Below are 25245 nucleotides of genomic sequence, written 5' to 3'. Positions count from 1 at the left end.
ACCCTTAAAAAAAAAAAATTTAAAAAAAATAGAGGGAGGTAAAAGACAAAATAGGAGGAGAAAAATGACAAATTAATGCAGTTCTAATTTTAGAGGTCTCACTCATTTCTGTTCACTTTAACAATCGAGATAATGTTAATTATTATTATTATTATTTTATTTTATTGTTAAATAGTTAGGGGGACTAGAAATGATTTATTTATGTTGTATTTGGAATGAGATTCAATTAAAAATAATAATTATGAAAAATAAGTTAATCAAACATTGTATTAGTGTCTTTGTCATTCTTCATTTGTTGAAAAGATTATATAAAGAGTGTCAATGTCACATGATATTCCAAGAATACTTGCTTTTTGAAATAAAAAAATAATTTGGTGAAAAAATAAAAGATTCAAAATCATTTTTTTTTGTGTGCGCAAAAATAATCTTTAGAAAAATTAAAAACATCTTTTTGATCTTTATTTTTCTTAATTCATTTTTCATATTTTTAAGAAAACAGATTCTGAAAAATAAAATAATGCTATAGATAATGTGATCCAAATTATGGTCTTTATCCTACAAAATTAAATATAAACCGCAGAGTATCTTTCAATATACTCAATGATTGTGCAATAAAAATCAATTGGTTAATTTTTTCTGATTGACAAAATCATGTAGATGAATTTTCCTTTTAAAAAAAATCTTATAAAAATTCAAAATGAAGATGTGAGATATTTGCAGGGCAATTTAAGAACGAAAAAGTTGTGCCAAAACTTCAATAAATTGTATAAGTTACATATAACAAAATAAATGAATCCGTGCAAGTATTTTTGAATGATGATCTGTACATATTTCAGTGCATGAATTATGTTTACATATCTTTCAATGATCAAGATCCTCTCCATTCACTGTCCACACACATGGGTTTGCCAAGTGGACAAGTTGCGAGCTTCAATCCCTCACTACCACCACCACAGGTCCAAAATAAATGAATTCGAGCAACGTATTTTTCAATGATGATCTGTATATATTTCTGTACATTAATTATGTCTTTTAATGATCAAGACCCTCTCCATTCACGCTTCACACACATGGGTTTGCCAAGTGGACAAGTTGCTAGCTTCAATCCCTCACTACCACCACCACAGGTCCACATGTGTTGTGTCCCCTTAAATTAATGGATATTGTTACATCATCTTCTTCAACCTATGTTTGACATATCTTTGCTTCACAAAAATTGATCTTTTAGAGAGAGAGAGAGGACATAGGTATGCGTAATTATTTAATAATTTCGGAATATAAACACGTAATAATTTATAATATTGTGGTTGAGGGAGAATGTAGGTAAGTAAAGTATTATGTCGAGTGATTGAGAAATATAAATAATATAATGAATGATGATTGATTAAAAAATACAAATATGAGAATATTTTATGATCTCCCTGACATAGATTAGCATATGGGTTGGGTAGGGTAGTGTCCCACAAGAAGATAGATGGATAAGGTCGTCGCTCTCACTCACCCACTTGAGCTTATTCGGATATGGCAGTCACCCTCGCCAAACAGTTGACTCTGTTATTCTCTCTCTCTCTCTCTCTCCTTCTATTACCAAAAATAAATAAATAAATAAATAAATAATCAGAGAAGAAGATACCATGCAATGAAGGAGATATCAAAACACATGTTTTGTCAGTATATTTTTCCTTTGAACAATCTCAAGAGGGAATAGTTTGAATACTTGACTATAGGCTAAAGCTGAGGTTAGATTGAAATTGAATGGCATGGAATGAGTTTGAGGATATGGGTAAAGAATTTGGAGATAGAGATTTGGTTTAGTTTTTGGAAACTATTTTTGAGTTTTTTGCCTTTTGTTTTTTGTTTTAGTTTTTTCTAATATTTTAATTAATTTATTTTACTTTTTAGATATATCAAAACAGTAAAATATTTCTGAAGAAATTTGAAAAAAAAATCATAAAAAATAAAAAAGTTAATTTTTATAATTTTTTTCACAAATATTTTATTTTTTTAAATAAGGTCCTGCTAATGTTAATAAGATGAAAAAAATATTAAAATATTTATAATCTCAGTAGAATTTTTATATATCTCAAGAAAATTTCATACATTTCAATACACTGCAATATATTTTTTACATATTTTTTTCAGCATTAATAGTAGTCCTTATGACTGTTTTTAGCATTTTCTTTTTAAAAAAATTTAAAATAGTTACAGAATTATAAAAAATTCGCAAAAAAACATATTTTTTGAATTTAAAAAACAAAACATTATGGTTTGCGCATTTTTAAACTATATGTAATGTTAAAATTTGAGTTTGACTTGTGAGGCAGTTTTATTTTCTTTTCCTCTCTTAGCCATAGTAAAAGGCAAAAAGGAGAAGGGAAAAAAATTATAATGCTGTGAAAATAGAGTAAAACTTCAATGTAACGATAATATCGATGAAGTGGTACCACCAAGAAACAATGAATCCTATAGGTAGAGGGTGAACCCCTACATCCTAGGTGCCACATATATATGGGAGAGTAAACAATAATGATAAAGAGTTCTAAATTTTAAATTTTAAATTTTAAAGAGAACTTTAATGATGTGACAAGGATAACAAAAAAAAAAAAAGAAGCAAAAACATCACAGTAATAGAGTGGGGCCACCCCTACTGCTCTCATATTTTAGAGTTTCAAAACATTTTTGGGAGAGTAAATGGTGAGAATTTATTAGACAGTGAAAAATCTAGAAATCCCCTATATATTAATATGTGATTATGTATCAATTTTAAGCAGTAAGTAACAATCTCAATCAAACAATCAAGATAAATCGACACAATGATTTTAACATGGAAAAATCACAATCGGAGCGCCTCCAATTGTGATAAAAAACCACGAGCCAAAGCCACAAAATAATATTCCACTAAGAAGACAAAAGGAATTACACAGGTGTACTCTCAATTACCTAGAGAATCCATACTTGAATTAAACCGACCCCTATATGCCTCTTCCACCACGGTCTACATCTCGGAATTGTCTTGCCTAACGTTGAACCCATAATGTCGATGTCGAATCCATGACGATGAGCCATTCCAGAATCCATCAAAGCTTTTGGCCCAAATTCTCCGGAATCCACCTAAGAACAACTCTTTTTTTTGTATTGAATAAATAAAACAAACAAACCCTTTGATATAATCCACTCAATTCATGATTAATCTCTCATAGATATCAAATGAAACAAGCAAAGAAGCTCCAGATGAAACCCTAATATCCAAAAAGAAAATCTAGAAACCGTACCCTAAAATCGGATTGAAACACATATTTATAGAAAATAGATCTGTGATCTCCGCTCGAGCGCAACAATGGCCGCTCGAGCAGAAAAAAACAACTCCCAATACTTTTGCAGGCGAGTGAAACTTCTAGAAGGTCGCAATTTCCGCTCGAATGCAGGAATGGTTGTTGGCAAACATGAAAGAATAAACATCACAAACTTTTCTGCAAGGCACAATTTAGGTTGGATTTGCATCTAAAACTTTTAGCCTCACTGAAATAAAAGAACAAATAAAATTACAATTAAAAAAAATTTTGTCAAACGAAATTGCCAAGAATAAAAACCTAACAAATAGTAATACCAATAGCATGGCATCACCGTTGCATTAGAATTTTTTGTCATGAAAATAGTACTCTTTGAAAGTGAAGAAAAGACAGTTGATCATTGTAAATTAAAACATGGTGGTTGATCATGGATTCTTATTTCATGACAATCCAGAATTGATAGACATTTATCTTCTTTTGAATTATCTCGACTAATTGTGTCTTTCTTTCTACGAATATCCTTTGCATATCACTATTTGTACTTCAATATTTATTTTTAATCCTTTGTACAAAGTAGGGTAGGAGTTCAGAATATTGTACTTAATAAGTGAAATTCTAGATGTATTGATTTATTTAAATAATAGCAACTTTTGTAAAAGCTAGCTCGGTCTAATTAAAACTGCGGTCAATAGAAGATTGAATTTTTTATTTGGATTATCCTTTCTTCCTATCTCAAATCTCTTTTTTTATGCAAATTAGAGATAAAAAGAATATATAAACAAGAGAAAAATAAGATAAAGAATCGATGCGACACTGTATGTAATATGATAAAAACATGTTTTTCTTGGGGTCTAGGGCTGCCATCATTACATGAAAGAATGAAAAATGAAAAATAAAAGAATCCTAGGATAATGATACGAGGAGGTCCTCCTCGCATGCATCACTAGTCTGTCCCCAACTAAATTAACTACACTATTGTCTACCATAATAAAATAATAATATATAAAAAAATTATGTTATATATATTAATAATGTACTAATTAGTATACTAACAATGATATGGTATATTTTTTGAGATTTTAGATATTTGTTATTTATATAATAGATGGGGTTAGTAATAATGGCATAACACTAGTTGGTACACTAATATGCATGTTAATTGGTATATGTATCACTACCGCAGTAATAATCACATAACACTAGTTGGTACACTAGTATATATATTAATTGATACATCTAACACAACCGATATATAAATATATATATATATTATTGTCTTTTATAATAGGGCAAATTACATATACACCCCTCGAGGTTTGGCTAAATTACAGATGCCCCCTGAGGTTTGAGAAATTACGAATTCCCCCCTGAATGCTATATTTGCATAAGAAATTAGGGGGTAATTTGTTATGAAATATAAACCTCAGGGGGCAAATTGTTATGAAAATACAAACCTCAGGTTGCGGGATGTAATTTCCGAAACCTCAGGAGTATCTGTAATTTAGCCAAACCTCGAGGGGTGTATATGTAATTTGCCCTTTATAATATTTAATATAATACATCACAAGAAGCAATATTGTATACCAACCGTTGTCATGCTTTTTTCTCTCTTAAAAATGCCTTTTACTTTTTGTAACGGTCATATTCAATAATTAATAATTAATGAAGGGTTTTTATCATTCACCAAATTACTAAAAAAATCATTAAATGGACTTCTTCATTCATCAAATGACTTCTCAATCATTGGAGCATCTCCAATCGTATTAGGTATTTTACTTGTCTAAACATTATTATAAAATATACATTTTACTTTGCCTATCAACTATTTCATGTTTCTATTCTAACCATGTTCTGTATTTTAACTATTTATCAAAATACTATTAACTTTATAGAACGTCACATCAATAACAAAGATAGAGGAAAATAATCTTAAAGATTCAATACATTTTCCCTAGCCTTGAAGGCTAGCTACATGTACCTAGTGAATATGAGTTGAGCTAAAATACTTAATTATATGCCTAGTGCATTAGAGTATCTCCAACGGTGAACTTCTTTTTTCATCAAATTTGAGAAAAAAAAGGACGATTTTCTCAATTTGATACCACTGGTTCCAACGGTGAACTTTCATCAAATCTGCGCCGGAACAACCGGTTAGTCAACCGGTAAGGGCAAAAAAATAATTTTTTTTTTTGGAATTGTTTGAACCCTTTAGTGGTCGACCGGCCGGTTGGTCGACCAGGCAAAATTTTTTTTTGAATTGTTTGAACCTATAAATTTGAACTGTTTGAACTTTTTAATGGTCGACCGGTTAGTCAGCCGGCCGGGCAACCGGCTGGTCGACCGGTTCCTCTCCCCCAACGGTAACAAACAGTAATTTGCTGAAATCTAGGCGTGTTCTCACTTTGGTGAAATGTTTGGTGAATTCTCAATTTGGTGAAACCGTTGGAGCTCCAAATAGTAACTTTTTCACCAAATTTCAAATTTGATGCCAGATTTAGTGAACCATTAAAGATGGTCTTAGAGTTAAAAAAAATAAGTCATGTTAAATATTTTAACTAACAAGTATTATATATTTAATGGATCAGAGATGGTCTTACGCTACTTAAAATTTTAAATGTAAAATTACAAACGTATCATATTTACGCATATCAATATTATATAAATATAGCTCACTGGTTTCATGGTTATTGGAGGAACCAAGATAACAACAAATGGAAGGCTAATTGTCAAGTGATAGGGTGTCGTAGGTTTTGGAGTTTTTGAGGATTGGCATTTTCAATGTTGACAAGAACAAGGTTGAAAAACTTCAAAATTATTAATTTCTTGATAAGGCTCCCACACTTTTTGAAAGCAACAAATAATGGAGAGAAAACTCTCTCGTCTATGTTATTATATTATTATTATTATTATTAAAAGCAAAGGGTTCAGTTGTGTCCTAAAACTTTCATTTCTCATCTCGTTATCCGACAGATTTTAAAAAGTTTCATTCAAAAAAAATTACAAGATTTAAACTTATGATCATGAGTTTAAAATAAAAAAACTATTATTACTTAAACTATATGTATATTATAATTTTAATTTCTTTGTTATTTTTTTTTTATGATCACTTATTTGAATTATATACGCATCAAGCCTGTCATCCGCTAGTATTAATTACGAAACCTGCAAAGTAAATGATTCAGATCATCAATATGAGTTTGAATTTGAAGCCATAAAAAGAATATAAATAAGGGCATGGCTTCTGTCTAGTCCTTAATCGAACTGGACCGTACTGTTGGGCTTATGGGGGCTCACCACGGGTCCCGTTTTGATAATTTGAACCGTACAATGTGTAGAACTCGTCGAGTATTATATGTCTGTAAAAAATCATGTTAATCGGATATCGATAGCTATTTGATCCAATCAGTTTTGTATAAAAAAAATGGACGGTGAATAAATTAACGGTTGACAAAAATCTATTTTGATCACATAACTATTGATATCTGATCAACGTGATTTTTTACAGGCATATAACACTCGACGAGTTCTACACATTGAACAATTTAGATTATTAAAACGAGACCCGTAGTAGACCTTCACAAATCTAACAACACGATCCAGTCCGATTAAAGACTGGACAGAAGCCATTCCCTATAAATAAATATGCAGAGATGTAAATATGAAAGGCAACTTATTCCTTATTTGAAGAGAGAGTGCATCATTGGATAGGGCACACTAGTTAATTAATGATATAAATTCAAAATTTTGACTTCTCTCATCTCCACCCAATTGGAGATGTTTGGATTTATAAATTCAAAATTTTGACTTCTCTGATCTCCAATTGGAGAGGTTTGGATTTATGATTTTGCCGTGACTTAAGGGGCTTTTCAACCAAATTTGTTCATACCAATTAATTAATGATTTAAATTCAAATGTTATGATTTGCTCAGTGAAATGTAAAAGTAGGATAGGGGTGTAAAAATGATCTCTAGGTCTGTGGAACGTCTGAAGTCCATCCGTGGCTTGGGTAGGCTCCAGCCAAACTAAATTTGACGAGGCACAAGTTTGAACTCAGTCTGAGACTCAAGGCCAGCGTCAAGGCTGTGTTTTTTGGAGTCCGGCTTGGCTTGTGAGCCCGGCTCGCCTAGGTCAACTTGTGGCCCGGCTAATCGGCCCGTTCAAGGCTCACTTAAAGCCCGACCCGAGGTCTAGTGTCATTTTTTGTAGAAAAAATAAAATTTTGGTACAAAAATAGAAAAAAAATAAAAAAATTGTTCACGCCCGAATCTAGGCCCACCAAGGCCCGAATACCCCTTGGGCTTGGTCCTGGACCTAATTTTTTGACACTTAGGTTGGCCCGGCCTGACTCGAATTTTGGCAGGAGCCCACGCAGCCCAACATGGGCCTTCACGAGTCCACCCGGGCCGGGCCAAATTTACACCTTTAAAGTAGGAGTATATATTTATGAGGAGTTTGATATCTTATATTTATTTCTCCCCTTATAACATACCGGGGTTGTATGTAATTGTTAAGCTTGGTGTATTGTTAAATTTTAATTATTCAGTTTGATATAATTTTTTTTTTTTTTTTTTTTTTATAATGATTGACAAAAAGAAAATATATTTATGTTTTGTTAAGAATTGGGTTTATAAAGTAAAGGGGCTATGATTATTCAAATTAATCTTTTTTTTTCATAGATAATATCTATGGAGAGTTTAACAAAATAAACAGTTTAGATTATAAAAACATAATCAGTGATGGGCCATATTGGCCCACAAAACACTCTCTAATCTTGAGACTGGCGAGAAATCAAATATTTATGTTAAAAGCTTATTCATTAGCAAATGTTAGTTGTACTACACAAATTATTATTATTATTATTATTATTATTATTATTTTTTTTTTTTTTGTGAAAAAATATTTCTCAACCAATGAAGGAAGATTAAGGAAGACATGCCACAAAAATTTGTGTTAGCATGATTTTGTAGGAATATATTTCTTTTAATAATTGAAGTTTTGATAACATTGTGCACTTCTACTATGTTGTTCAACAAAATGTATCACATTCTCTAAAAATAAGTACAAGTTTCTACTAGAATTTTGACTAATTTGAAATCCGAATTTGAATATATTGCATTCTGAATTCCTTCCATACCTCACTGGCGAAGAATCACCATTGCATTTTTTTTTTGGGTCCAGCTTCTCTCAAGTTGAGATCAAGATTGGACCTGCCCTGTCCAGCCTATGGGGCCCATTTTTTGGGCTCGTTTTGATAATCTGAACCGTTAAATGTGTAGAACTTGTCAAGTACTATATGCCTGTAAAAAATCAAGTTTATCGGATATCAATAGCTATGTGATCAAAACAGTTTTGTATAAAAAAAATAGACGGTGAAAAAATTAACGGTTCATAAAAAACTGTTTTGTTCACATAACTATCGATATCCGATCAACGTGATTTTTTACAAGTATGTAGTACTCAACGAGTTCTACACATTGAACGATTCGGATTATCAAAACAAGACCTGTGGTGGGCCCTCACGGGCCCAACAACACGATCCAATCTGATATTGGACTGGACCAAAGCCACTGTTTTTTTTTAAATATATATTTTTTTCTAAATACATTGTACTACGTGTTATTCTTTGAATTAAATTTTCAATTAATAAATGTCCATCAATGAATTCAATGAGAGAAGAATAAACCAAATGCATTGAAAGTCTCAAACCTAATCCTTGTGAAAGCTTCATGATTCATGACTAGACTCTATATGGATCATATTACAAAAAGGAAGTACTTTGTTTTTATTCCACTTTGGTGGACTGAATGGTTGAATTGGAATCATGACACTCACCATATGTTTCATTGTGATGATATGATCAATTTATTTGTATGTTCTTGTTTGTTGATAAAAATAACAAATTAATTTGTTAATTGTAACTACGGATGAACAATTTATTTTGAAACTCATAATCCCCATCTATTTTTGTAGAAAAATATATATAATTATAATTATTGAATTAATTAAATTTTTTTATAATTAATTTATACATAAAGACCTCCAAATAAATAGATTGAATTAATAAAATTAGACTACTAATAAGTTCTACAAATCTAATTGAAAAGTCCAGCCAGACGAATAGTCCACCAAGAATGACTAGAGACGTTTTGTTGAATAAATTGCAGTTTATACAAATCCTTGCAACAAATGTTACTTTAGTGGCTATAAATTAAACTATGATAAATTAAGGCTTCCCTTGATAATTATATGTTTTAGTCAAAAAAGTAATTATAAGTTGTCACATCAATTTTTTTACTTTTTTACATATCTTTTAAACTTTTCTACATATCTTTTCGTTAAAAGTTAAAAAATTACTTAAAATAACTTATTCTTAAACAAAAACTATGCCTTATAATTTCTTGATTCCCTTCCTTCCCAAGCCATATAAGGTTTGACAATTTCCCAAGTAATGACATCTAACAAAATTTTCATAAGAAATGAAAGTGACATTTTATAATCCTTTTAAATAATTTTATGAACACTAACACTCATATTAAAATTTTATTGAAAGAACAAAAAAATAAAAATAAAAATATGATATTATTAAAAAAGCAGTAATGTTTGTCCATCATATATTTTAGGGGTACTTACGTGTAAGTCCTAATAAGTGGACTTATTGTCTAATAGGTCTTATGAAAAAAATTTGTCATAAAAAAGTCACTAATTGTAAGTTTTAGCGACAATTTATAAAAATTATGACAAAAAAAAGTCACTAATTGTCAATTTTTAGCGACATATATAAAAAATTATCACAAAAAAATTATTTTTAGCAATAATTTTACCAAGACTTATTTTTAATAGGACTTGATAGAAATTAAGTTCAACTATTAGGACCTATTGGTAGTTTACCCTATATTTTAGCTGCCATGACTTTGTAAATCAGGTTTTTTTTTAAAAAAAAAAAAAAAATTATTGATTAAAATCAATTTTTTTTTTTTAATATTAAAAGCTAGCCATCTGACAAGTAACGCAAGTTGATGAAATAGCATTTCAACCCTGTGGTTTCCCACGTGCATATTCAAACTAGAGTGGATATCAGCCCGTTAGGCAACCCAATCTGTCTAGTACACTACAAGAATTTATATATTTTGCGATCACTTTTGTCGATTAAAAAAATTTTGATCGCAAAAAATAACATTTGGCGACCAAATATTAATTAGTCGCGAATGATGTTTATTTTTGGCGACCAAATATTATTGGTCGCAGAAGGTTATATTTTGGTGACCAAAAAATGAGTTGGTCGCAGAAAGTGGTATGCTTTTGCCGACCAACTACAAATTTGGTCGCGGAAGGTCACATATTTTTTGGCGACAAAAAATTTGGTCGCCAAAAACTTTTTTTTAGCAACAAAAAAAAATTAGTCACCAAATTTGTACTTTTAGCGACTAATATTTTAGTCGCCGTTGATTGAGATTTGGCGACTAAAAAAATTAGTCGGCGAAGGTACCTTTTCTGCGACTAATATGATCTTTTGGTCGCCAAAAGTTTGGGAGGCAAATTTAATTTTTATAGAGCCGGGAATTGAATTTTTTTTGCGACAAACAAAATTGGTCGCCATTTTTAAAACGAGGTCGTTTTGTTCCACGCATTCACCTTCACATGCTCTCTCTCTCTCTCTCTCTTATTTCCTTTTGTTTACATCGCTCTCCTACTACTGATTACCCCAACCCACTCCATCCACCAGCTCCAGCTATGAAAAAACATATACATACACTTTCAAAGCCCATATCATAACTTTCTAGGGTTTGAAGTTTTAAATGCAAATCCTTTCTTCTTCGTAGATCAGAGAGAGAGAGAGAGAGAGTGTGTGATAAATTGAAATTGATAATGCCAAGGCAGAATCGGGTTGTGGAGGGTTTGATTCCCAGATCCTGCAAGATCCGAAAGAGGGGTTGCTCTTCGTCTTCGTCTTCGTCCTTTGTGTTGCAGAATTACCGATTCAAGCGGGCCATTTTGGTGGGTAAGCCTCGGGGATCCATATCAAGCACTCCGGTTCCGTCTTGGAGGACGACGGCGGCGGCTTTGGATTCACCCAAGTACGCACCGTCGCAGAGCGGTGGTGGGAGGTCGAGGCCGGTGTCTGCGAGGAACTTGGCGGCGACGCTGTGGGAGATGAATGAGGTTCCGTTGACTAGGCCGGTGTCTGCCAAGCCCTCAATGCCCAAGGTGTGGGAAACAGAGTTTTGATGTTTCAGGGGGTGTAGCCATTCAATAAATCTAGGTTCATTTATGTTTTTTGTTTCCTTTTTATGATTTTCTTTTGCCAAGTAAAATAACACCTTTGCTTTGTTTTGCAGGCATACAATATGCGTAATGCTAGTGCTGTTATTCACAGTCATGGAATGGAATCTTGTCTCGTGACAATGATAAATCCTTTAGCAAAGGAGTTTCGAGTAAATTTTTGAACTTTAGCTCTTGTACTTGAGTATAAACAATTCCAATAACTTTTCCACAATCTATTTTTTCATATGTAATCCCCAATCTAACTTGATTATTGCTCTTAATCAAGGAATCCAGGTTCTAGAGTAGAAATGTCAACCCCTGTAGGGGATTCCTGCACCTAAGATGGGATTTATGTGCCACTAAACAAAGAAAAAAATTCAATTTGTACCACTCCTGGGAACATTTCTCCCCAAAAATTTAGAGCATCTACAAGAGTTTTATGGAAAATGGAAAAGAAATTTCTCCCTGTAATATATATTAATTTTTGGGTTTTAGAAATGGGCATCTTTTTTCATTGCAAGAGAGTTATTCTGATAACTGTGGTTGGGGAATTATCTCATTACCAAATAATAATCGAGGCTATTTTGACAACAGCCAGCGTTAACAGATGGTTCCATCAACTTGTTGAAAATTGACTTTTGCTTGGTCTTGATTGGGTCTTCTATCTCATTATTGTGCATTTTTTGTTTGATTACAGATTACTCATATGGAAATGATAAAAGGAATTCAATGGCATGGTTATTATGATGAGCTTGTTGTCCCAATAATAGAAAACACCGCTCATGAGTGGGAGCTGACAGATTCTCCTGCTGAATCTGTATGTTCTGTTTATTCATTTAACTTAGAAAATGCATTACTTTTTGAGTTGAAATGCGGATTTTGCATGATGTTGAGTAAAGAAAAGAAAAGAAAAGAAAAAGATATCTATATGGGTTTCAATTTGATTGACGGACTTAGATCTGAACAAGAATGACATGTGATTGCATGGGTTTGTAACTTTGTATCTCAGAATACTATCAGCTTCTTTAAAAAGCTCGCTTTGCTTACTTAGCTTTGTTGAATTTTTGATATATGTGCAGACTAGAAACTATGAACAATAACAAACGATTGTGTAAACGTGCATGTATCTGACAATTATATCAGCTTCTTTTTAAGTGTTGGTTTGTTTACATAATTTTTAAGAATTTTATTGCTTTGGTAGTTTATTGCGAAATATTAAACAATTCTACATATTGAAAATTGAAGTGCAAACAATTGATAATAAGAATCATTTTTTAAAATTGTTTAACATAGGCCTTGGCCATATGCATATAAGCCTCTTGGGCACCCTCCCTTTGCAAGCCGATTTTCAAGGGTGAGTTTTACCCAAGGGGTACGCATCATTTGGTATCAGGGCCAGCCACCACGTCAAGTATGGGATCGGACGCACCTATGTGAGTGTGGGATCGAATGGGTGCGGCTTTGCGGTTCAAACCGTGGAGGGGGCGACCTATAGGCTGGATTAAGACACCTAAAAAGGTGTCGAATGCTGATAGTTGAGTGAAGCTACCAGAAGGGAAAAGGCTACCACTAGGTTAGTATTGATAGAGTGAGCTGCCGTGGACGTTGACTGTAGAGTGTTGTGGTATGCTACGATCCCATATCGGCAAGGGCTGCAAAATGAGCCGAGCTGAGCTGAGCCAAGCTTTAGTATGTTTGGGCTTGTTTATTAAGATTTTAACGAGTTTGAGCTTGAGTTTAATAAAAACTTAACATACCGAGCTCAAGCCGAGTTGGCTTAGGCTGGAGCCGAGTTGGCTTAGGCTGGACTCGAGCTTGAGCTCGAGCCTGTTCACGAGCCTTAATGAACCAAAAAATTTATAAATTCATACTTGCGTATGAGACTTAAGTTACAATTAAAACTTTAATTATACAATTATATATACAATATATATAAATATACTAAAAAAGTCAATTACCACTATTATATAAATGTACTATTTATAATTAACTATTATTTACATTTATATTTTTTCAAGGGTGAGTTCTACCCAAGGGGTTTGTATCAAACTATTCCTTCTATGATCCCTTTATGTTATGCTTTTAATGCATGTTGCCAATTCTTGTTGTTTCCTTCTTACCAAAACTGTTCTGTTGCAGTGAAGAAACTTCAAAATGTCATGATTGCTCTTTCCTGTGTTCATTTGCTAGTGTCCAGAAAACATTGTATGTTTTTATGCAGTTAAATCTTTTGGTTGTTTTCTTGTTGTATATGTATGCCAGTATTCGCTAGACTTCCTTTTTAAGTTTGAAACACAGAATTGTACTCAAAACTAAGAGGTGAAAAAATGACTTCAAACATGAACCTCTGGACCATTAAAATGATGTAGAGAATTTCTGATTCTATATTGTTGTTCTGAGTGAATATTGCTTCAGACTGATTGAGCTTTTCCCATTGTGGCATAGATTGAAGCTTATCCAAAAACAACAGCTGTGCTGGTTCGGAACCATGGCATATATATATGGGGGGATTCTTGGATCAGTGCTAAAACCCAGGTTTGTTTTATCTAGGGGAAGATATGAACAATATTGATCAGTTGCAAAGAACTTCATTTCAGTTCCTATATTTTCTTGAATATCATTTAAATACTGGCTTTTAATCACATTTTTGATACTGATCAAATGATTTAGTGTTCTTAAAATATTTCTCTTCTTGTAACCTTAAAAAATATAATATGGTCTCAAACAACAACACCGCCTTCTTTCTATGTTTCCCCCCCTTCTTTCAACCCATCATCATCATCTTCTCCCTCCTTCTCATCATACCCCTCAACCACATCAAAACCATTCTCTTCCTCCTGTTCTTCTTCCTCGTCAAACACAACAGTAAAACCCACATTATCATCAATCATAACATTATCTTATTCTTCTTGGAAATCAGTGATTAGGTTCCCAATACAAACCATCTGATCGAAAACATGATTCGACATAGCGTTTAACAATTTCTCAATCTCCTTACTCTTGTTGAGGTTATTGTTCTTCAAAACACCCAAAACCTCATCAGCGGTGGCGGCGACTGTTCCGGGAGGCTGACCACCGCTCAATTGCTGCTGTACAAGGCTAAGCATGGCCTCATAGGGAACCCTAGTTTTCTTCGTCTTGGGCTCGTAAAAAAAGGCCCAAATTTGATTCTACTGATTATGGCTCTGCAATAATATTGTTCCTGTACTGTCAGGTAGATAAGCTAAAGAAGAAGCTTAGACATGAAGAGAATGTTCACAGAGCATTGGAGAGGGCTTTCACCAGACCCTGGGAGCCCTACCTCGTCTTCCTCCTGATCTGCCTCCATCTGTTAGTAATTCACTCTCTGTGTAAACATTTTTTATATTTGATTTCATTTTTATATTTGTAATTGTGAATAGTATTTGCAATTTGGATAAGCGAACCACAAACAATTTTAGTAATAATGAGAATAATGGGTATACAACTTTGAATGGAAAGATTGACATTGATGCAATTTCCCCAATTTCACCTAATATTTTTTTATCTAACAGTCAATGAATTTTGACCACAAAATGTATTTTGGGTGAGAATTGTGATTATAATTCTGAATTTTGATATTTTTAGACACTACAGCTTCTTGCTGAAGTGACTGTTTTGGAAGAGGAGGTTGTTAGGCTTGAAGAACAGGTAGTGCATTTCAGACAAGGCCTTTATCAGGAAGCTGTTTACATTTCTTCCTCAAATAGGAATTTGGAAAGTTCAGCTGATTTATATGATCCATACCCAATTAAGAATTCCAAACTAAAGCAATCCAAGTTTTCAGTTCAAACTGAAGGCAGTTCAGCAACATCCACATTGGGGCATTTACCTTCTCTTCCCGGTATTACTTTTAAATATACAATGTTTTGAATGGCCCTTAACTGAAGAAAAAACATCAGAAAAAAAATTGATTATGCTCTATTTTGATTTTCAGATGACGGGCGAGGGAAAGAGAACCAGACGTGTTCTAATTCTTCAAAGAACAAATGGTCATTGAATTTGAAAATACAAACAATCAAGACTCCAGTAAAGAGACCTCCCATTGAGGATAGACCACCTGAGAGGTGCTTAGATCCTCAAAAGTTAGAGTATAAGCTCAAATAACACCAAATTTCATTTCGTTAAGATTCAAGTCTCTAGATTGCTGTGGAATGAACACGGGCTTTTTGTATGTCCAGCTAGAATGCAGAGTTACAGACCATGAAAGTGCAGAAGTGACAACTCCTATTATTCGAGATTATCCGGAGATGATAGTCCAAACAAAATCTTTGAGAATATTTTGAAGTGCTTATCGAATATTGTCTTAAGAATGAGTTCGTCAAGTCTCCTAATGTTTGCAGACTTGTGGCATGTTTATGTATTGCAGACTTCAATGGGTAATCTCTTTAATCTTTATTGGTTGGATCTGACTGGCAATAACCTTTCTGGAACCATCCCTGTCTCTAATGGGAGCACACCTGGTCTGGATAAGCTGGTTAAAGCAAAGCACTTGTATGTCTAATCTCTCTCTCTCTCTCTCTCTCTCTCTCTCTCTCTCTCTCTCTCTCTCTCTCTCTCTCTCTCTCTCTCTCTCTCTCTCTCTCTCTCTGTATTTAAGCTAACTAAATTCTTTACACTATTCACAGTCATTGTGGAAGCAATCACCTCTCTGGCGAAATCCCATCTCAGCTTTTCAAATCAAATATGTCTCTGATACATGTGTGAGTTCCTTTGAACCAGCTATTTATTCACGAGTCTCTGGTATGCACTTGAATGACAGAACAACATAAAAAAATCCACTTCCCAAACACCCACTATATTTCATTTCAAATGAATAAAAATAACATTAAAGTACACAATGTGGGTATACTTTACTATTGCCTTGGTAGTTTTGAATCATTTCTTTGCAGTGGTGCACCAAGAGCATTTCTTTTAATATAATCAAACAAGTCATGACACTAGGTAAAAATTCAATCTAAAACTGAGACCTGCCTCTCTGGATTCTGAAAGTTTTTAGCAAGGTGAATCCCAGTAAAACTAATCTGTTTTTGACACCAAGATTTTGATTGCATCATAGTAGTTGGTTGTTGCTCAATTTAAAATGACATTTGCCTTGTCTGGTCTTCTTATCAACAAGAAATTCCAAGAACTCATGAACTGGGTAATGCCATTGCCAACCATAGGAGTCATTACATATTACAACAATACAGAAAACTATTGACTTCACAACAACGATGAAATACAACTAAAAACTATTGACTTCACAACAACGATGAAATACAACAGCATAGTAGCTGCATTTCTAACACCATGGACTTTAGTGATCGGTGTGAAGTAAATTTAAATATACAAAATTGAACAACAGAAAATGTTTTCAACCTATAAATTGTTTGCTAGAGTTGATAAACTACATGCAATGCCTTCATGCATTTTGAATGCTGACAGCTCCATTGACCCGAAATGGGCCCCATCATACACCTAATATATATTCTTGGTATTTTTCTATAATTTAAATCTATATATGTGGACTTACTCAACAGAACCAGCTTTTCAATTCAAATATGTCATCTTGTGAATTAATTTGAGCAGGGTTTTTAATAACAATGAACTCAGTGGCAAGATTCCTTCAACGCTAGGACTACTGCAGACTTTGGAGATATTGTGAGTATCTCTATCACATACCCAATTAAAATCATAATAAGATGCTAGCTGTGAATACCCATTAAATTTTTTGAATTGAGTATACAGTGTTGGCAATGGATTTTCCTGGATATGGACTCATTGGTGGACCTATCCCATTGAACTTCAACACCTTGTACATTTAATGAGTTGTAGGCAGACAAAAAGAAAAACTTTTTCATTTTAAGATTAGTTTAAAAAAAATGCTTCTATACTAGTTTCCAGGAACTCATTGGTGGACCTATCCTATTGAACTTCAACGCCTTGTACATTTAATGAGATGTAGGCAGAGGAAAAGAAAAACTTTTCCATTTTAAGCTTAGTAAAAAAAAACAAGCTTCTATACTCGTTTCCAGGAAGTTAGCTTATCCTGCATTAGGTTTTCAGCTTTACAGCCTTTACAAGAACCTGATATGGTCATTTGATGATCATGACTGATCAAATTTTTTTGTTTTTCGTTCAGGTACGTGCCTGTCATACCATTGGTTCTTGTCAAACAAATGTGAAGGAATTGGGACAAGATGGAGCTCCTACATTCCAAATTATAATCCAAGCTTCAAATCTTTTTGCCTGTTTTTTTCCACAGGTCATTTCCTCTTCCAGTAATATTTGTTAGGATTTATTAGAACCAACCCCATGTTATAGTTTTAACTACTCATTTGTTTTAGTGGCACAGGTGGTGTAACTTACTGTGCTGTTGCGTCTCTCCGGTATTCGGGATTCATTGAAGATGATGTATTGTCTAAAGGCGCATCCTCTTCCATCATAAATGTGCCATTGCTTCTAGATTGGAGCCTACAGGTTTATTTTCTCATTTAATACGGAAAGGGTATTTACTGTGCACTGAAACCCTGTGCTTCTGACACATGAACTGAGATAAAGCTGTTCAGAGCCAAAGGAACTTCCAAATGATTCAATGCTCGTGAATGAATCAAATGACACTCCATGATCTTGCATTTTATCAAACAATTTGCATGTTTGACGTTTTTTTAGTATATCCTTGATGAATTCTCAGCTCTGAGAGTACTTTCACTCTCATCCTTTTCTTCATGCAGAGGCTGGCAGCTAATGGTGGATTTCAAGGTCGACCCAACAAGCCTAGTGACACCTGTTATGCCTTTTGGTAAATTCCAAAATACGTTCTTAAAGCCCCATGGTCTAAGTTGCAGTTCTTGTGGCATAACACAGCAATGTTCTTCTATAGGGTTGGAGGAGTTCTGAGGATCTTAGGGGGCCACAAATTCATCGACGAGAAAGCATTACGCCAATTTTTGTTGACTTTGCCAGTCCCAGGTACTATTGTTTCTCCTTCTGCTTCCTTAGATCTATTATTCATTACGTAAAGTGATAAAGTGCTTAACAATGATTAGAAGGGTTCCATCATATGAGCCATGACATACTTGAAACAATTATATGAAATATGCATAATTATATAGGCATTATACTCCATACAGATCCTCATTGTCTTTGTTTTTCTTTTGGAAACTTATTTATTGCAATGTTGTTGATGTAATTTTACTCGCATACAGGAAGCATATCTATTAGATCTTCCTGAGGTAATTTACGAAGTTCTGATTTTCATCTTCTTGTAATCGTTCCTGCACCAGTATGGTGGTTTCAATAAATTCCTGGGCCAGCTTCCTGATCTTTATCACTCCTACTACGGATTTTCTGCATTCAGTATGTTAGAAGAACCTGGTGTCAACCCAAATTGTGTTGAACTAGGAATAACAGATGTTGCTGCCATTGAACTTTGATTCTACTGTTGTTTCGACAATCGTGCTTTTCAAAGAATCATACGGGGTTATCCATTTCATCTCTAGATTTTCTTTACTTGGCGCATTATCACCAATACAATGAATTGATGTAACTTACAACTATTATCTAGTGTTGTAACATTAGGGTAAGGACAGAATGTCTATTGTCACCATATTCATTTAAAGCTTGTGCGCTTTATTTGGGAATATCCATCCGTCTCTTTACGTCTGATATTTTTAATAAACTTGTAGGAAGAGTGACTTGCGATGGACTGCCTTAATACGATTTTTTTAGGGTAAATTACAGTAAGCCCCTTAAATTAAAGTAAAGTTATGCTTAAAAATTGTTAATTGTTAATTGTTTAAAATTGTTAATTTTTTATTAACTTTATTAATTGAGTACAATGCAGGGCTACTTCATCTGCTTTTTCTACACTTATTTAATATGGTTGATGAAAGAGTGTTATTTAATATGAAAGAGTGTTATTTTATTAATTGAGTACAATGCAGGGTTACAATGCAGGGCATACATTATTTATAATATGAGAAGCCCTAATCCAACAAGAAAACAACTAATTAAACTAATTCCTTGCTAGACACAAAAGTAACAAAAAGAATAAAAAAAATTACAAAAATTTGAGAAATTTGGGTTAAGTCCAAATTTGGATACTAGAAAATATTATAAATATGTCAAAACGGATATCCCCAAATAAAGTTATTACTAGAACATAACTTTCCAAAATTGGCAAAATCACCAATTTGAGGGTCTAAAGGAAAGAATTAGGTCAAAATCCACCGTGCATCATTATATAATCACTATGCTAGTAAATGATGAATTTCAATGTTACTATGATTGATTGTTAGACAAGTTTCCATCCTTATTGGGCTTAAAATTGCATGGGAACTAGTTATATTCCATTCACATGGTTTCTCTAATTGAATACAAATACAACTTCCTTGTCTCTGAATTCTCATTAACAGACACTGGTGGGGAAAAGTCGTCTTTGGATTGGAATAAACGCATGCATATTGCCCTTGGTGCTGCCCGCGGACTTTTATACTTACACGAGCAGTGCAATCCAAGAATAATTCACAGGGATGTCAAAGCCGCAAACATTTTGCTTGATGAAAGATTTGAAGCGGTTGTTGGGGATTTTGGTCTTGCTAAGCTGTTAGATCTTAGGGATTCACATGTCACTACTGCTGTGAGGGGTACTGTAGAACACATCGCCCCCGAGTATCTTTCAACTGGGCGGTCTTCTGAGAAAACCGATGTTTTTGGATTTGGCATACTGCTATTGGAACTTGTAACAGGGCAGAAGGCATTAGATGCTGGAAATGGTCAGATTCAGAAGGGAATGATCCTTGATTGGGTAAGTACTATTTTATGATATCTGTATTTTGGTACTATTTTCTTCTTTTTTATTTTTTTGGGTGCAAAGTTTCCATTTTCATGTTTTTAGTAAGAAAAGAATTGATAGAACCTTGTATTTTCTTTTGTATTTTCTTTCACCCTACTTCCCAAAGTTGTATTTTCTTTTTTCCATTGTGTCCATTAATCATGGATCGTAATTATTAGTTGGATTTTGCAGGTTAGAACCTTGTACGCAGAAAAAGACTAGAAGTGCTAGTGGATAGGGACCTCAAGGGATGTGTTAGTGCAGAAGAGTTAGAAAAAGCAGTTGAAGTAGCCCTGCATTTTACTCAATTAACAATTATTAAATATGTTACCATATTAATGAAAGAGTGTTATTTAATATGGATTTTGCAGGTTAGAACCTTGTACTTTGATTTTATTAACTTTATTCACACTTATTTAGTATGTTACCATAATTCAATTTATTTTTTTGAATGTGTATTTTGTTGATGTATGTATTTTGTTGAATGTTCATAATTCAATTTATTTATTGGTTTGAATGATTTTTGCAAATTACAGATTATATTGAATAAATTGGATGGATTATTATAAATTACAGGTTTATTTTGTTGGATGTTGCGACCAAATTTTGGTTTTGTTTTTCTAGTTTTGGCGACCAATTGATTAGTCGGGAAAGATAAGTTATACTTTTGCCGACTAAATAAAGTAGTCGGTGTATCACCAAGCACATTTGGCGACTAAATAATTAGTCGTTTAAATTATTAATTTTGGCAACCAAATGATTTGGTCGCGAATAGGTCTATTGCCGACTAAAATTTTAGTTGCGCAAACATTTCTTTTGGCGACAAACATGTTTGGTCGCGGAATGTGACAATTGGCGACCAAAATTTTTGGTCGTAGAATGTCACAATTGGCGACCAAAAATTTTTGGTCCTGGAATGTCACAATTGGCGACCAACTTTTTGGTCGCGAAATGTGACAATGAGGGGGACTAACATATTTGATCGGGAAAATATCACTTTTCGCGACCAAAGTGTTTTAGCGACAAAATGGATTAGTCGCAGGATATCTCTATTTAGCGACCAAAAATTTAGTCGGCAAATCTAACTTTTCCCGACCAACCAAAATTTTGGTTGCGAATTACTTTTGCCGACCCTCAATTGGCGACCAAAGTAGCGACCAAAAAAATTGGTCGCGGATAACTTTTGCCGACCAAAAATGAGTTTTTAGCGACCAATTTTTTGGTCGGCAAAAGTGTTAATTCTTGTAGTGGTAGAATCGTATTTTTTTAAAGGTTTTGAAAGATTATTTTAACTCATGGGATTAGGTTGGGTTAATATTTTTAGCCTGATATATTAATACTTTTTTTTTTTTTTAAGATCCCTAGTGTTAAAATTTTATAGCATAAAAGGCATCCAATATTTTCATAATATCTAAGGTCCTGCAACATTGATCCACTCTCTAGAGAAATTCTCTCCAGAAAAATTCCGAAAATTTCTCTGGACCTCTCAGAAAATTTCTCTGGATAGAAATTCTCTCCAGAAAAAATGGGTTAGCTGTTGTACAATTCACATAAGCCACACTTGTAATATAACTAGTGGAAGCGTGTTGTGCCCTTCTGTTCACAATCATTGCAGAGTATATCCTGAAGACAATCCCTGTATTCCTCTAGAAGCTCCTCAGTAGCCAGCAAAGGATCAAACATGCCAAAGTAAACCGCCATATCTCCCATAGATTTGCTACATATTGGGCAAATGTAGTTTCTGCAAGCATATGACTGAAACACAAGCTGAATGCATGTAATGGCCGCAAGGTAGACCCCTAACTGTTGCACTTGATGTAAACAAGAACTCACAGCAGATGGGGCAGTTTGTTTCTAAACTTTTCTCTAGACATTTATGGTTCACTAACTTCTATGACAGACAACAATTACATTTCATGCATCAAAGCATGTTCTACAAAGGAAAAAAGAAAGAAATAAAAAAATAAAATAAAAAAAATGACATACTCAAGAAGCCAAAACAAACCTCCCAAAAAAGCCTATTCTTTTCAATCTTATTCATCAACTCCATATTTGAATCAACGAAAATTCAATCCAAACTAGAGAATTTCTCTAGTTCAAACCAGAGAAAATTCAGTCAAAATTAGAGAAAATTCAATCCAAATTAAAGAATTTCTTTGGTCCAAACTAGAGAAATTCAATCCAAATAAGAGAATTTCTCTAGTTCAAACCAGAGAAAATTCAGTCCAAATTAGAGAAAATTCAATCCAAATTAGAGAATTTCTTTGGTCCAAACTAGAGAAATTCAATCCAAATCAGAGAAAATTCAATCCAAACCAGAGAAATTCTATCCAAACCAGAGAAAATTCAATCAAAACTAGAGAATTTCTCTAGTCCAAACTAGAAAAATTAAATCCAACCTAGAGAAATTTTGTCTCATTTATTTATAATTTTCTCTGATTTGTTTATCATTTTCTCTGCGTTCAAATTCATCATCATTAGTCCAAATCCAAATCCAAATTTCAATTAAAAAAAGAAAAAAAAAAAAAACAAAAGTGGATCTGAAATCGACCTGTGCAAGTGTGGGTATGGAACTTGGTGCTAGCGTATTCAAGGCAAATGTTGGGATCTTGACTCCAAATCCATTCAGTGTCCTTCAATTTGTTGCAACCAACAACTATACAAATCATATATATATATAAAATCATTAACAACAAGAACAACTGAAGAAGATAACATGATCATGATGAATATGAAAATGATGAGAGAGAGAGAGAGAGAGAGAGAGAGAGAGAGAGAGAGAGAGAGAGAGAGAGAGAGAGAGGCTCCTTCTTCATCTTCGTCGTCGTTGTCTTCGCTTCTCTAAAAACAGTTCCGTGTTGTTTTTTCCTCGCATTACATAACAAATTTATTTGTGATATATGGGTATAGAGTTGAGGGACCTTAGACATCATAAAATAATATTGTAGATCTCTTGTATTACTCAAAATAAGAGAGGGACCTTAGACTAATTTTCCCATTAATAATTTGGGTTTGAAATTTATATTTTAAATACAACCCAGCCCTGCCTATTATTAAATAAATAAATTAATTAATTGTAATATATTAAAAAATATATGGTTTTTGAAATTTTTTTTTCCTAACCCCCTCGTTGTATGTCTTTAGTAGGATAAGGACACAAAAGTATTACTTATCAGTAAAAGTCCTCCAAAAGTACATTGTGTTTTATTTGGACAAAATACCCTTATGGAATCTCAACACTAAAGTTAACAAACAGGCCCCGTTTGGTGTAGTTGTTAAAACAGCTTATAGATTATAACTTAACAGATTATAAATTATGACTTTAATCAAAAGTTGTTAATCTGTTTGGTGTAACTGTTGGATTATAAATTTAAGTTGCTGAGTAGTGTTTGTTAAATAAGTTGTGAAATAGCTTTTTCAATTAATTTTTATTTTTTGTTTGTCTACATTTCTCATAAAAAATAATAATAATAATCTATAGTCCATTTGAGTCTTTTTTATTTTTAAAAAAATAATAAAAAAAAAATTTAAGAGTATAACCATAAATTAACATGTCCACAGCAGAAGCTGATAATCAGAAGTAAGGGGTGAGAAGCTTCTCAGAATCAGCTTTTTTGAATTAAAATAAGCTGTTAGAATTAGAAACTGTTTGAAATAAGTTTAACCAAACAGTCCAAAATAACTTTTTCAAAGCTAAAAGCCATAAGTTGGCTCTGAAAAGCTGAAACAAACACCCCCATAACACATACTTCTCAAAATTGGAATAATTTTCAAAACTTAAAAATTTAATAAATTTTGATGTAGATTTTTGTTTTTCATAAAATTTATATTTTTATAATTCTTTTGTCGAGATCTATCAAATAAGATCCATGATGAACATGAAATTTTAAAAAAATAAAATTGTCAAAATTGTATTGAGTTGGCTATCTTCAGTCAATTAAATTTTTGTGACTTTTAATTAGAGAAATTTTATTGACTTGTAGTAGTGACAATGATATTTTACTAACTTCAATGAAATTTTCTTAACTAAGTCGGTGAAATTTCGCTCTTACTACTTGATTAGAGAAATTTTACTGTATTCAAAGCAGTGGAATTTTTAATTGCACTTATAAAATTGAAGGTCGAATGCAAATTTTTTTACCTAATTTTAAATTTATGACTAAAAATTTCAAACTGACGGCTCCAAAATTATAAAATTTTATGCTCTAAAAATTAATAAAAAATATTTGTTTAAAAATACATCAAGTTAGCCTGAGGGTTACACTACAACAAAATGTGCCTTTGCCGACTAAAATTGGCGACTAAAAAAAATTTAGTCGCCTAAAGTTATGGAATTGATGACCAATAAGTTTTTTTAGTCACCAAAAGTAAATATTTAGCTACTAATTTTTTTTTAGTCGACGTATATTGATTATTGGCGACTAAAAAAAAATTTAGTCGCTAAAAATGCCAGAATTGGCGACAAAAAAAAAATTAGTCGCTGTATATTGAGTTTTGGCTACTAAAACCATTTAGTCGCCGAATGGAAAATAAAAAATTATTTTTTATCTTTGGCGACCAAAAGTTTGGTCGCAAAAACTTATTTTCAACGACCATAACATATTTTAGTCGCCATATATTGAGTTTTGGCTACTAAAACCATTTAGTCGCCCAATGGAAAATAAAAAATTATTATTTATCTTTGGCGACCAAAAGTTTGGTCGCCAAAAACTTATTTTCAGTGACCAAAAAATATTTTAGGCGCCAAAAAACTAAAATATTTGGAGGCAGACATTTCAAATTTTGGAGGGATTTATAAAATTGATAATGTGTAATATATATATATATATATATTATATTTGGTTTCCAAACCACAAA

At 33.0% G+C, this 25245-nt stretch overlaps 1 protein-coding gene across 8 annotated transcripts; it reads left to right on the top strand.

The window, feature by feature from the left end:
• The first annotated feature begins 13603 nt into the window (after window positions 1-13603).
• On the top strand, window positions 13604-20859 carry LOC114264719 (protein CLAVATA3 INSENSITIVE RECEPTOR KINASE 4-like). Of its 8 annotated transcripts, none has more exons than XM_082875853.1 (12): window positions 13604-13757; window positions 13998-14087; window positions 14771-14882; window positions 15168-15414; window positions 15508-16064; window positions 16199-16273; window positions 17695-17817; window positions 17908-18032; window positions 18287-18354; window positions 18436-18524; window positions 19970-20361; window positions 20581-20859. In XM_082875853.1, the coding sequence occupies exons 6-12, from the start codon at window positions 16270-16272 to the stop codon at window positions 20608-20610; spliced, it is 831 nt and encodes a 276-aa protein (XP_082731979.1). In that variant the 5' UTR covers window positions 13604-13757; window positions 13998-14087; window positions 14771-14882; window positions 15168-15414; window positions 15508-16064; window positions 16199-16269; the 3' UTR covers window positions 20611-20859. The 8 variants fall into 8 exon arrangements, with proteins under 8 accessions (XP_082731979.1, XP_082731967.1, XP_082731960.1 ...); XM_082875841.1 differs by having other exon boundaries at window positions 15159-15414; XM_082875834.1 differs by having other exon boundaries at window positions 14767-14882; window positions 15159-15414.
• The last annotated feature ends 4386 nt before the right edge of the window (window positions 20860-25245 follow it).

Source organism: Camellia sinensis, chromosome 1 (assembly GCF_055761805.1).
Source record: "Camellia sinensis isolate YWXY chromosome 1, ASM5576180v1, whole genome shotgun sequence".
Taxonomy (NCBI): Eukaryota; Viridiplantae; Streptophyta; class Magnoliopsida; order Ericales; family Theaceae; genus Camellia; species Camellia sinensis.
This window is presented reverse-complemented; position numbering and strand designations above follow the sequence as displayed.

Coding starts and splice junctions, on each gene's coding strand:
- LOC114264719 (XM_082875853.1), top strand. Junction 17,818..17,907: donor TTGCCTGTTTTTTTCCACAG/GTCATTTCCTCT, acceptor TTAGTGGCACAG/GTGGTGTAACTTACTGTGCT. Junction 20,362..20,580: donor AGGGAATGATCCTTGATTGG/GTAAGTACTATT, acceptor TGGATTTTGCAG/GTTAGAACCTTGTACGCAGA.